This window comes from Protopterus annectens, chromosome 4.part1 (assembly GCF_019279795.1).
Source record: "Protopterus annectens isolate FY-2018-M chromosome 4.part1, PAN1.0, whole genome shotgun sequence".
NCBI classification, from domain to species: domain Eukaryota; kingdom Metazoa; phylum Chordata; order Ceratodontiformes; family Protopteridae; genus Protopterus; species Protopterus annectens.
Window position 1 is genome coordinate 167,132,258 of NC_056734.1, and position 14,655 is coordinate 167,146,912.

The 14,655-nt window shown below is 36.0% G+C and overlaps 1 protein-coding gene across 6 annotated transcripts in view; it reads left to right on the forward strand.

Moving 5' to 3' along the window:
* PHC3 (polyhomeotic homolog 3) overlaps nt 1-14,655 on the forward strand; it is a 1,318,531-nt gene that overhangs the window by 746,767 nt on the left and 557,109 nt on the right. For all 6 annotated transcript variants that reach the window (XM_044070066.1, XM_044070067.1, XM_044070069.1 and 3 more), the window contains one exon: nt 13,785-14,044. In XM_044070066.1, the coding sequence (XP_043926001.1) occupies nt 13,785-14,044 (260 nt within the window). The remainder of the gene's footprint in view (nt 1-13,784; nt 14,045-14,655) is intronic.

Below are 14,655 nucleotides of genomic sequence, written 5' to 3' on the forward strand. Positions count from 1 at the left end.
ACTCCCATTCTCTGGAAGAGCCTCCTTATCAATGTGAAACAGACATCTTCTCTATCCCTATTTAAGTGCACCTTTAACCAAAGGATGTGAAATTGGAAATTCACCCCTGTTCTGGTGGGTAAGTCACTGATAAAAAGAAGTAGTCAGCAAATTGCCCATTATATAAATAAAATTTGTGTGTCACATTTGGGTTGCAGGAATACGCTTATAAGAGCCCTAGTGTTTAGCCTGGTATAAACCTATGAACCTATGAAAGCTAACATTCTATGTGTTATACACCATTATGTGGTTACTCCAAGTCTTCTGTATAATAAGAAAACTAAATTTAAAGTTTTTAGTCTTTTATGGTGTGGTATTTTTTAAATATATATATATTTTACATTGTCCTCATCATTCTATGTTATAGTTCACGTTATCATTCTGTGTTGTAGTTCTCCGTTGCCTTACATAGAGCTTTCATCCTATGTTAGTAAATGTTGTGTGCATCTAATAATACTGATCACTGGTTTCTCACTGTTCAGCTAAGTAAACCTACTGATGTATTCAGCTGTGTTGCAACCACAGTTATGTAAATTATCTACTTGGCTATTGAAGTTTAAGTCATCATCCATCAACATTTCTAAACCTTTAAGCACTGAAACTTTTCCTAGTTGCTGATTTTCCAAAAAGTAAGTGGTAGCAAACCTTTGACTTCAAATATCTTATGTCTAGTTTTACCAACACTGATTCACAAATTGTTTTCCTTTGCTTGATAGTTTAAATTTGATAATGTCTTTTGAAGAGAATGTCATCAGCATGGATGTTTTAAAAATACATCTGTTAAAGGACAGATCAGTAAGATACAGATTAAATGATTAGAGCCACAGTATATATCCTTGCATAGCATCTTATATAAAGGAAGAGATGATAAAGGGGTAAAAATAGAGAGATGATAAAATCAGCAAGCAAAGGAGAGTAGTATTGCTGGAACTGAATTCAAGCTCAAGTCTTGGTGAGTATCTTCATGAGGTGGACCCTATTTATACAAAATCTCACCAAGATGACACTGATGTTTAGATTGTATTTTATATAGCATATATCACGGACAGAAGTAAGTTAAAAAATAAAAAAAGATTGCTAAGTGCACAAGTCCGAGGATAAAAAAAGTGCCCAATCTTGGTAGGTGCACTAGTGCCAGGAATGGAAACAAATGACGGTATAGAATCCTTACGACATGGAAACATACCTACAATTGGGTTAGGCCAGGCTCAGGGGGAGGATGTCCCCCTGTTGTAGAAGGAAGTAGTACAGTAAACTCTCAGTTAATTGGAACTCAAGCAACCAGAAAAAAAAATCGAAGAAATACAGTACAATTTTCATGTGCTGCACTTTCTGTTTTCCCCCACAGAAACATACCTTATGTTTTTAGAGTTTCAGAGTTTTAAAAAGGAAGATAGGAATAAATTCCCTCTCTCCCCAACCTGAGAACAAGTCAAACCAAACAAATAGTGTATAACCTTCTGCTCCTCTAACTGCCCTACCAACTTTATAAACTTATTTCACCCAAACTATAACCTGTCCCACTCACACCAACAAACATTTCAAAAAACAGTCACTACTGGACTGGATATTAACCAACAAACCTAACCTGAGCTACCAAGCTGGCTGCTTACCAGTCACACTAAGTGATCATGCCCCTACATTCCTAGTCAGAAAAAAAATCCAAACCCAAACTATCATACCCTTCAAATACCAGTAGCAAGAAAAACTTCTCCCCTGATGTATTTAATCTACTATGTAAACAATCTCCATTAAAAAAACTACAACTAGACCTTGCAGTGGAATACATCAACAACAAATTCCTTGACATCCTAAATCATCTTGCCGCCATCAGAAAAATATACTCTAAAGCCAAGCAATTGCCATAGCTATCTAATAACACTAAACTTCTAATTAAACAAAGCGATAGAGCCTTGTCAATATATCATACCACCAAAGACATAAGCGATTTCACCTTATATCAGCAGTTAAGAAACCAAGCTAAGAAAAAAATCAACAATGACAAAAAAAGTCTTCCTTTCAAACCTGTCAACAAAAGCACCTGCACAGCCCACAAATGTTCTGGCAAAATATTAACTACCTCCTTAACCCTGGAAAAGTCAATACCCCCACTCCCTCCACTTCTAACACCTCTGAGCCCTTAGCCTCACAGTTTAACTCTCACTTTATAAACTCTATCACCTCCCTCTTAAACAGCAAACAAAACCTACCACTCAGTGTCCCCTACCCCATCACTGAGAACACTAACACCTTCTCCTTTATGCTCATTCAAACTAATTACATAAAAAAGTTCCTAAGTAAACTAAAACCTGCTGTCTTGCTGCTGACCAACTACCCAGCCAATTGCTAAAAGTAGCTGCACTATCCATCCTAATCAATCGCTGTGACTCCGAACAGTACGTGCCACACCTCTACAAAATTTCTGACATTGTTCCCCTTCACAAGGACGGCCCGTCCAGAGATATCTCAAACTACCAACCCATTGCCATCCTCTCTTTCATAGCCAAAATCATTGAAAAATGTATACCCGAACAACTCCTAAGTCACCTCACCACTAACAACCTACTATCCAGCTCTCAGCATGGCTTCAGACCTAAGCATAGTACAAATACTGCACTTATAACCTTTACTGATATTATTCATCACCTCAAAAATGAAGGACAACTAGTCTCCAAAATGTTCCTCTATAGGTCAAAAGATTTTGATACTTTATCACACCAACTGCTACTGAACAGACTGGCAGCATACAATCTCAATTCACCATTCCTAACATGGTTTCACAGCTACCTCTCAAATTGTCAGCAGGCTACAAAATAGGAGAACACATTCTCCCTGCTACTACCATTATCCACTGGTGTACCCCAAGGATCCATACTTGGCCCCCTCCTCTTTATCATGTTTACTAACAACCTAAATTCTGCTACCCAACTTGCCACTATCATCTAATATGCAGACAGTTCCTCTCTTATCTGCTCATCCCCATCCCCTCAAGAACTTCAAGACAAAATGCAAAAATCTTTCCAGGACATTAAAAATTACCTCTCCAGCCATTAACTCATCCTAAACCCAAGCAAGACTAAATTAATGATATTCATAAACAGAATATCCAAGCTCACCTCAGTACTTCTCTCTATTCACTCCTCCAGTGGAACTAGAATTGAACCTACAAACCAGACCAAGAATCTAGGAGTTACAATAGATGACAGACTAAAATTTGATAAACATATTTCCCTAACAATCAAAGAAGTCAATACCAATCTATAGAGCCAAACGTACCTTACACACCAAGCCAGATTAGCCAAACTTAGATCTCATTTGCTATCTGCCCTCCTCTACTGCTCACATATTTTCACTAACCTACGTAAGGCTGACCTTAATAACCTAGAGTCCTGCTATAACAAATTAGCTAAGTTTGCCACCAGTCATCTACACAAAGCTCTTCATTGCACATTTCTTCAACAACTTAGCTGGCTGGAACTTCCCAACTTGTTAACACTAAACCAACTTACCTTTGCTCACAAAGTCATAATAACCTCAGTAACTACCCTGCTCTTTCGAGTCTGGTCCAACCCAACTCAGGTCCCTTGGGTCATCCAACAGACTAATGTTAAAACGTACCCAGTCTCACAACTGTCATGGTGACTCCCCCTACTCTAATATAATAGCTAAGGCCTGGAATGCTCTTCCTCAACGCATCCAAAACAATCCCAACAGTACTTCATTTAAAACAAGCCTAAAAGTATATATCAATAGCAAGTGGCTCTGCACCTGTAATTTTCCTGGCTAATTTCTTTCTCCTACTACTTCACTACCCTCCTCTCGTCTACCTCACTTCAGAACCTTTAAACAGCTAGTTCTTTTTGTAATAATTTATTTTCAGATATACGTTTTGATTTTTTCCAGTTGTCAAGATCTCAGTATTACGTTATACTGTATGTTATATGTGAAGTTGTCTATAAGTATTTTGTTAGTTGCTTTATTGGTAGTATTTCTTTTTCATAACTACCTATTTTTCTTAATTAATTGTTACTGTACTGGAGCTTTTCTCCCCAGGTCTCCTCTGAAAACAGGCTACTTGCCCAGTCTGACACTACCCAGTTAACAAATGTAAATAAATAAATATGGATGACATTTTCTATATCCACAGATCAGCTTATTCACTGAGTTTGGCAAATGTTTGATCCTAATCATATTTCTACAAACTATGCCCTGATTTCTAAATGCGTTTGTTTGTTTCATACATCTGTGAAAATCATCACAGTTTATTTACCTCATAACTGGACAGATATACTGATCAACTTATTAAATATGTTAATTTTGGACTAAAGAAGGTACATTATCAAAATAAAGCATTATATTAACAAAAGTACAGTGGGAGGAAACTGACCTAAAATAAATAATCATACATGTAAGTATGCTTGTCAGAAAATACATACAATAAAAAACAGCAAGAATTAAATACTTGTATTGCACAATTTGTTTTAGATGTGGTCAATTGGTTGCTTTAGGAAGAGTATATATGTGTGAAATTGCACAAATAACTCCTATTTATTACTGGATGTCAGGCAAAACAGAATAAAATGAACATGTAAATGTATGAATAAAATAGTCAGTGTAGGGATGGAAGAACAATCACTTGACACTAATTATTGACAAATAAGATCATCCTTCAAGGTATATAGCACATGGATCTGGGAAAAAGTTATTTGAATTTATGGATTGTTTTTCCCATGTTAATGATGTTGCAGTAGTTACCATTCAAGTTGGTCAATGCTGCATAGTAAAATGCTTTATTTAGTTAAAAAAAAACACATTTTCAGGAAGATGGTCAGGTTTAATTCTAATTTTTCTATACTTTTCCAAATCAAGAACAGCCGTTTCTAGCACATTAACCAAAGTAGAGGTAAATGAAGTTCTAAAGACAATATTATAACTAATCCCTAGCAACTTGATATTGTGTAAAACCACTTGCATGCCCCAGAGCTGAAAGTTATTTGTAGAATAGAGAAATTTAATTAAAGCATAAGTGTAATGTGCCTTTTAAATTGCATACGTCCACATTTTCAAGTTCTTTGTAAAACTAGAGTTCTTTAAGGGAAAGTAATAGATTTTCTAATTTTAAAATTGTATGTGACCACTTGCCTTCCCCCACAGTTTTAAGTTATTTATAAAAATACATTTAATGGAAAAGTAACAGACATGTCTTAAGTTTAATTGTGTGTGACCACCTGCATGTCCAAGCAGTTTCAAGTTATTTATAAAACTAAGAGACATTTAATGGAAAAATAATAGATTTGTCTCTTCGCTTTATAGATGGCAGTCACTGAATGTGTAAATCTCAACAGATGAGGGCAGTAATAGATTTGGATGGTGTGTATGATATACATGAGAATGTCATAAGCAAAAACTGTTATGCAGTCATGTAACACTGTTGTTATTTGAGACTGAGCAAAAGAATGATACCATTTAGGTACTAAAGATGAACATTAAGAATGGACAGCTTTGGTGTGTACTTGTTTTGATAGAGAACAGGCTAGAGAGAAGGCCATTGATAAATAGGATGGGTGTGTGACTGATAATATGACTGACATCAAGCTGAATTGTTTAACGTCAACTAAAAGCTGTGGCCTGACATGTAAATGAAAGTAGGTGTTGTCAGAAGTTACACTATTAACCATCTCCCTGAGTTAAACGCATCATAGCCAACTTTATGTACTCTGTAGCTGAATTTCAAGTTTATCATACCAAAACTCTTAAAAACTTAAAACCTTAAACTTCATGTGATTTGATCAACTTTCATATACTGATAAAATCTGCATATTTGTTTGCAACTGTATGAGAAATAAACTGAAAATAAATACATATCTGAAAAAATAATCTTATATGTTTATTTTAAATGCTGCTTCAAAATATATACATTTTATATTTAATATTTAAGGAAATTGAACACAACAGTAAGTTTTATCTGTATTCATAAAATAAAGATGAGCAAACAGTGCATACAGCCAATCAGCTATATATCAGTGAAAAGCAAATGTTGAACTCTTTTCCACAGTCCCTATAGTAAACATATTAACTCTAAAGTTTTATTCTAAAACTTTCACTTTGAGAGTCAGAGCAACCTTATTTAGAGATGGAATATGCTGTTTGCATGGGGGGAGTTGGTGAGGAGAAACTTTTTATAATATACTCATAATCAGTTCTTGGCCATGGAAAATGTGAAACTTACCCACAGCTAGCAAGTTTTACCCATTAGGTTGAAGCCCACATGGGCAAAGTTCAGTACAGGTGAGTAGACCTGTATTAATAATAGTCAGGCAGTAGCAGTTACAGTTATGAACAGAGGTAATTTTAAAAATGTAGGTCTTATTGCTGTTTAAATAACTCCATTGTATAATTGATCTCTCTACATTGAGAAGCTTCCACAGGGACGTGGAAGTGGAGATCCTACTTCTACATACTGATCAACTACTTTGTCCAGGTCAATCCACCACCCTAACCCCGGCTAACTACACCCATAGCTCCCCAGAGACAATAGCTAGCACCTTTAATAACTTTTTCACTGAAACAATCCAATCCTTAGCGAATCAACTAACCCCCTCTAACTTAAACCACATACCTAATCTACCTAATAATCACCTGGAATTTGGCTTCCAACCAATATCCACTAGTTTTATCAAAACACTTCTAAAAAATCTAAAACCTACCACCCTCGCTGTTGACCTCCTCCCTGCAGAGTACCTGCAAATAGCTGCAGATGCCATTGCATATCCCGTATCTATCCTCATCAATAGAACCTTATCCAAAAATGCTATCCCCTCCCTCTGGAAAATATCTCATGTCATCCCACTCCGTAAAGGTGGTAGCTCCTCAGACATATCCAACTATAGACCCATTGCCATTCTTTCCCCACTAGCCAAAATAATGGAGAAATGTGTACACAAGCAACTAATGCAATACCTTTCACAGAAAAACTTAGTATCCAACTCCCAGCATGGTTTCAGGCCATACCACAGCACCACCTCAGCCCTCCTTTCCTTTACTACTGCCATAAACCAAAACAGGAATGACAATATGCTAACCCCTGCCCTCTTTCTTGACCTATCAAAAGCCTTTGACATGGTCAACCATGAACTTCTCATTCTTTCACTAAAATCTATTTCCCTCAACAAGCCTGCTATCCAGTGGTTCCAGTCCTACCTGACTGGTAGATAACAGGCAGTACTATGGCAGGGCAAACTCTCCAGCCAGTAACCTCTTACACTTGGTGTCCCTCAAGGGTCCATACTAGGTCCAATACTCTTCTCTGTTTTTATCAACAACCTCCACACTGCTATTCCTAAAGCCACCTGCATCCAGTATGCAGATGATTCCACTCTTCATCTGCTCAGCCACCTCCCCATCTGACTTGCAAATCTTAACCCAAAATACATTTAACACTATCGAGAACTGGCTCACCAATCAACGCCTACTTCTGAACCCCAGTAAAACTAAACTTCTACTCTTCTCTCCCACTAGTAGATCCATCACACTTTGATTCTCTGTCACATCTAACAATGGTACCACTATTTCCCCAGGTAATCACACCAAACTGCTAGTAGTTATCATAGACAATAATCTCAAATTTGACCCACAGGTCAACAAAACCATACAGACCATCAATAAGAAGCTTGGATCACTGTATAGAAACAAGACATTTTTAACGCCACTGGCAAGGACTGCAATCACCCGATCATACCTACTCTCTACTCTCTTGTATGCCTCGCCTGTACTCTCAAACCTCAACAAATCTGAACTAGGTAAGCTCTCCCATAGCTACAATCATATTGCCAGATTCGCCAGTGGCTCCACCTATAGAACCCACCACTGCCAGAACCTTTAACAACTAGAGTGGCTAGAACTGCCCAGCTTAATTCAATTCAATCAACTCTTAATAGCGCACAAAATTTTGTACCACCCTGAGGATACCTCCTTACTTAAAAATATTATTAAGCCATATAGCAATCTAAGATCCCTACGGTCAGCCGATAAACTACTGGTCCAAACCACAAAGCTAAAATTCTGCTGGTGAATCCCTGTTTGCCAACTTCATTGGCAAAACCTGGAATTCGTTGCCAAACTATATAACCCTACAGTTCTTCAAAAGTCTTTTCAAAAAAAACCTCAAACAGTATCTCGTGGCTATGCCCATGTACCAACCCTGATTAAGTTATAAACTAAAAGCATATTCTGCAATTATCATAACTTGTAACTATGTCACCAAGCTCTGCTTCCAATCTGATGTTTCTTATTTTTAATTGTCTGTCCATGACAATTGTGAGTCCCTACTAGGGAACACTACTAACCCATTGTATATAATCACTTTGTTTTTATAATTGTTTGTTAACCTCTGTGTAATCTATTTAAGTTTGCCTTTGTGGAGCTTTTCTCCCTGGGCCTCCGCTGAAAATGGACATGTATCCAGTTGGACTATCCCGGTAAACAAATGTAAAATAAATAATAAATTAAGCAGACTTCATAAAAACACTCACATTGGCTTAAAGAACTGTATTAATTTGCATGGTAATACAGACTTAAATGAATAATGAATGTTTTGTATTTTTAAAAATATGTTTACAACCTAAAATTGTAATATTTAAAATATGTATTTCCATTTATGAGAAGTCACAACTGTTCATGTACTGCACCCAGCAAGCTGTTTTTTGTCCAAAGTAGACATTTTTTTTATTTTATTTACTGTTGGTAACTTGCCACCAGTTTCATACTGGCCACAAGTTAAAATGGTCTGGCTATCTGTTGTGCAGATCTTTTTGTAGTAGTTATTGCATTACCACCACTAAAGTATGTCATCTTGTCAGTCATATATCCCCAGAAGTGGTATATAATATATACCTTCCTTGCTGTGTTTATTTTATAACAAATTTACATATCAGGTTTTGGTTCATAAATTCAACTCACTAAGTTTCAGAACTGTTTGTCAGCTAGTTAAAAGTCTAGACTGGTCATGTATTCAAGATACATTGGAGTACAGATTGAAAATATATTTTTCTAAATAAATAATGTTTAATTTTTGGAGTACTTTGTTGAGAAAATATAGATCCTGTCTAGGGCTTGGTTGTGTCTAAGATTAAGAAAATAATGTCTCTTTTAATATTTTTGAAAGCTAAAGTACTATTTAAAAAGTTAGCTTGTTAATTCTGCACAAGGTTAGAGGACAATAACCCCATTTGGAATAAGTTACTGTGCTGGGATATGTTCTTAAATCTCTCAGGACTTTTCCTGGAGGTGAGCTTGATGTTGAGATTAATGACAGTGGTCAGGTGGCCAATTTCAGTTGTTAGACTGTGATTTAGGTTTAAGAATAAGCATTGAGGAGAGAAGTGTTAGTTCCAGTGACAAGGTGTGATAGAAATGAACTGTAAATCAACCTAGTCCAGGTGCTTTTGATAGTTTCTGTCTTCCAGTACATGGTTACTTTTTGGCATACATGTGGTTAGCAATAGATTTAGACCGCCATCTGTATACATAAGGCTGGTGGTTTTGTTTAACATTTGTCTCGGACCAAACATCCCTGTCAACTTCAGGATTGGCGTAACTGTTACTGTATTATTCTAAAGCTTAAATATCTTTGTAACAGTCTGAATTCAACTTATATCCAACACAGAGGAAACTGAAATTTAGGGGTGGAAATCTTCAGCTTTTTGCTCCCAACAGAAGCTTCATCTAGTTACAAGTTTGCTTCTGGTTATGTTATGGTGCTGTGTCCCAGAAGATTCTTGGTACATACTTTTTCTTATGCAGTGTACGAACTGTGTTATCTTCAGAAGCTTTAAACAGTGCAGTCATTAAGCATAAACTGAGCTGTCCATCTTCACAATGATACTCTTCAAAAACTGTGGTTGTAAATATTAATTTATATTTCACACATATGTTGATAAAGGTAGCATTTCCTTGCAGAATGAAGCAGGACATTTGTATACAAATATTACAGTTATCTGATAGAAGCATGGTGTCAGCAGCAAAGCTGTTCATCTAAGTATCAGCTTTCTTTTGACGCTGTGGAAGTTCTATCCATATACTTATTTTATATTTTCAAACAACAATCATTATTTCACTTACTTAACACAGTGGATGCGAGTGTGATTGTTTTTTATTGTCATGCTTGCTTTCAGATGAGACCATGTAGTACTGTGTAGCACACTAATGTGACAAGATTCCTTATGTTCACTAACATCACTCCAGTTCATAACTACTAAAAACGATCCCTTTAATAAAACTTAAGACCATATGATCAGTGATGAAAAGCCTAAAAGGACAAAACCTAAAGTGGTAAAAGAAAAGGCATCATGAATCCCCCCCCCCCCAAAAAAAAAACAGTCATTTAAAATAAAGACTGGAATATTGGCAAAACAGTTTGAAATGTAATTGCAGCATATTAATATCTTATAAATTTCTGTATAGAAAGAGACCAGCAACACAAGTGCTACACAAAGAGCCCAAACTGTATGCATCTTACCTCTGTCTGGCTGCTGCTTGTATTACATTTCACTAAACATTCATTGCTTGCCTTATTAATAAGCATATGAACAAAAGACATCAAAAGCAAAGGTCCTTTATTAAAGAATGAATTAAGTACTATACACTCCGCCTAACAGCTCTGCGTTGTATTAGTAATGTACTGGGTTCAGTTCTAATCTCTCTCTACTAACTGTGTGGAATTTGATCCTTGTGTCTGTTTGGGTTAATTCTGTTTCCTCAGTTGTCCCCAAAATGTGCTGTTTGACTAGATATGCTAAATCACCTGTACTGGCTGCAGGTTACCTATTATATATTATCTCTGGTGTGGGTGGCCGCAGTGGTACAGTGGTTAGCTTTGTCGCCTCACAGCAACAGGTTCTCCGGTTTGATTCCCAGCTGGGGTGCCTTCTGTGTGGAGTCTGCATGTTCTTCCTGAGGTCACTTGGATTTCCTCCGGGTGCTCTGGTTTCCTCCCACATTCCAAAACCATGCAGTAGGTGGATTAGACACTCTAAATTGGCCGTAGGTGCCAATGTGTGTGTGTGTGTGTGTGTGTGTGTGTGTGTGTGTGTGTGTGTGTGTGTGTGTGTGTGTGTGTGTGTGTGTGTGTGGCATGAATGAACTACTATGGCAGGGCTAGCCACCTAGCGGTTAGTTGGTTGGCTTGAGATTGTCACTACTGAAATGACACCCTGAACCCATATATAAAATGGGAATAAGGGGCTGATTATAGATGGATGGAGGATATATGCACACACACACACACACACACACAGATATATATATATATATATATATATATATATATATATATATACACACATATGTATGTATGTGTATATATATATATATATATATATATATATATATATATATATTTAGCTCTGCATCCTTGCCATTGCAACCCAGCTTTTGGCTAAAAAGTGGTTTGAGAAAAGTCTAGTTTACGTACTCAATTAACAAAAATAAACTTAATTTACATATAGTAAAAACGTCACTTTCCATATACATGTGGAAGTGAAATAACCATAGTTATTTCTTCATGTTTTCGTAGGGACAAGCCTTCAACTGCCTCTCCCCCATTTGAAGGAGGGCTGTGTCCCCACACCACTGCTAGAGTTGTAGCTCACTTTGAGACTGCAGCATCCTAGAGAGTAAAACCTGTTTTGCATGAAAACAAATTATTTATTTTCCCCATTGTGTCTTGAAATTAGAGTTATAAAAATGATGTAGTATTGTAGTGTGGTGCAAGTCCTCCAAATGAGAGGAAGCGCAGGAAAGCTTGCTCCTCATATTAACAATTTCTCTGTTTAGCTTTTGTTAGGTGTGTGTGTACTTAAATGTTAGAGCCACAAAGACTTGGGGAAAAAAAAAACATAGAAAAATTGAAACCTATTTTGTTCAAGGAGGCAGGTCCCCTTGTAACCTCCACACCCCTGCATCTTACATTTATCAACACCAAGATCACACAACAGTGGGTAAAGGGCAAATTCCCATTTCCCACTGTACCATCACCTCCCACAAAGAGATATTGGCATTCTTCAAAAATATGAGTATACTATCTCTTAAGTCATCAGGAAAAATGTTCAGTATTGTGAACATTTGATAAAATAAATGACTCCTGTATGTATGTGTGTGCATGTATGTATGCATATATATATATATATATATATATATATATATGTATGTATATATATATATATATATATATATATATATATATTATATATATATATATATATATATATATGTTTGTGTGTGTGTATTTATAACAGTGTTGTGTGTGTGTATGTGTATATATCTATAATTTCTCTCTCTCTTTGTCTGTGTATATGTTCATGTGTATATGCATTTTCTTTGCCAAAAAACTAAGGCTCACTTATTATAATTATAAAAGGAATCTGAAGAGTTATTTAAGATATGAGTAAAAGCAATAGACCCTTTTCCCCATTTTGTATATGGAGTCAGGTGTCACATCAGCAGTGACTGCCACTTAGGGGCAGTTTAAAAAGATTGTCTGTTTAGTAGTTTTTTTATATAGCGATGTCTCAGATGCAAAAGCATTTCATGTAGACCAGATCACACCATATTTTATAACATCCATTTTACCATTTATTGTTTACTAAGGAAAAGAACTGTTCATCAGCATTAACTGAGTATTCAAAATAGGAACAAAAATGTTGCAGCATTTTGTGTTGCCCGAAGTTGTGCTTGCTGTGACTATAACACTTATAAAAATGTAAGAGTAATAAATTAACTAGGGCAGGAAAGGTAAGTTTTTGCAAAGTGATCAGCTTTCATAGGTTCATAGGTGGTTATTGGGCTATTGACCCAATGGTCTTTATAAGCCTAGCTGTGTATGTACCCAATATGATACCAGAGAAACCCAATATAATTTTTTCACTCTAGTGTGAAAGAAAATTGTATCACTGAAAACATTAGGGAATAGAAGAAATATATATTGTAGTTTAATACCTTTTTAAAAATGTCAGGTATTGCATGGTATATTTTATTAAGCTTAAATAAAACCATCTAAAGATATACACCAGCAAGACAAGTAAGGAAACAGATTTGCCTTCTTCCTTATCTGTATTATCTTACCTAAGACCATGCAGTAGTGTATATAAAAGTAAATGACTCATGTGGCATTTTGACATTTCTACAGACTAAGCCTACTAAGGGTATTGGACAATAAGGTAGTGTATGAGTAATCTCCATGGTTACTTCGGAAGTACATTGTTCATAAATGAAAGGGGCTTATTGAAAGTCTCTCCCTATTTCTTTACTTAATAATTTATTTGTATATTTAATCAGTACTGTTAAACCACATTTTTGCACTGTTATGGCATTCCACATTCATACATGCATTTTTGTCTTTTGTGGTTAGTCCCAGTTGGAATATTGTGGTTGCCTAAAATGAACTGCTTATAGATATTCTTTGATGTCTTTAAGTATCTTACTGTATGATAAGCTCGTGTTTCTTTTTTAACACGTGTACATTGAAGGTGTTATATATGAGAGTAAGCCTAATTTGTCAATAGATAGCAGGCTTCAAATGAGAGTAACATGGAGCTACTTATAACAGTAACAAGAATAAGAGTCTTACTAACCGCATAGTAAGGAAAGAAGGTGACAAAAAATATGCAATACTTGTTATATCTTCATTGTAATAATTTAAAACAAATGTGTTTCTTTTGGAATAAAGGGACTGACCTGTTTTATTCTAGGTGAAGCAGGACCTCTTCCTCTTACCATGACATCATCAGCGAGTGCTTCGGTAATAAAATCATCTGCAGATCCTTCGCATGCTTCCATCCCCCAACCACCTTTGTTACTTCCAGCCAATACTACAAGGAGCAACAGTATCTCTGTCCCTGCTAGCCTTCCTAGTGCAGAAAGTAACCCCCCACAGGCCATTGTTAAACCACATATCCTGACCCATGTTATTGAAGGTTTCGTGATTCAGGAAGGGCTGGAGCCATTTCCTGTAAGTCAGAAGTTAATACTTCATTTTACTTGTGTAACATTTTCAATTGGCTTGGCAGTAGTAGCTGCATTTGTAGGAATTATTACATTTATTATCAGTTGATATGTTATAATTGAAAGTACGCCTTCTCTGTTTTATTGCAATATTTTGCAGATCAAAACAGACTAAAGTGATATGACAGCATTAATACTTAGTATTGCAGCTCATGCTGTTTAAATGGATGAACTAGCAATTTATAAAACTGAAAGATTAGCAGCCCCATTTTGGATAATTTGTTTGCAAATTGTAGCATGAAATTGAATAGCATCAGCTGCAAAGTCTAATGATTCATCACTTCTGTTGTTTGTCTTTAATACATTTTTCAGAACATAGTAATCCAGCTCAAAATGTGCAATTTAACTTCATGAAAGGGCAAAAATAGAGAGCGACTTAAATTTTTGGCTGAACCATATGCAAATAATTAGTCACATATATTACGTAGTATGTATGTGGATATGAAATATTCATTCTGTGGAGCATCATTTTAAATTATCAGTTTAATTACATTATTACTGTGAAGCTTTATCTGATTTTGCTTTTAGTTTTGATGCTGCATCTGACCACTATAGTGT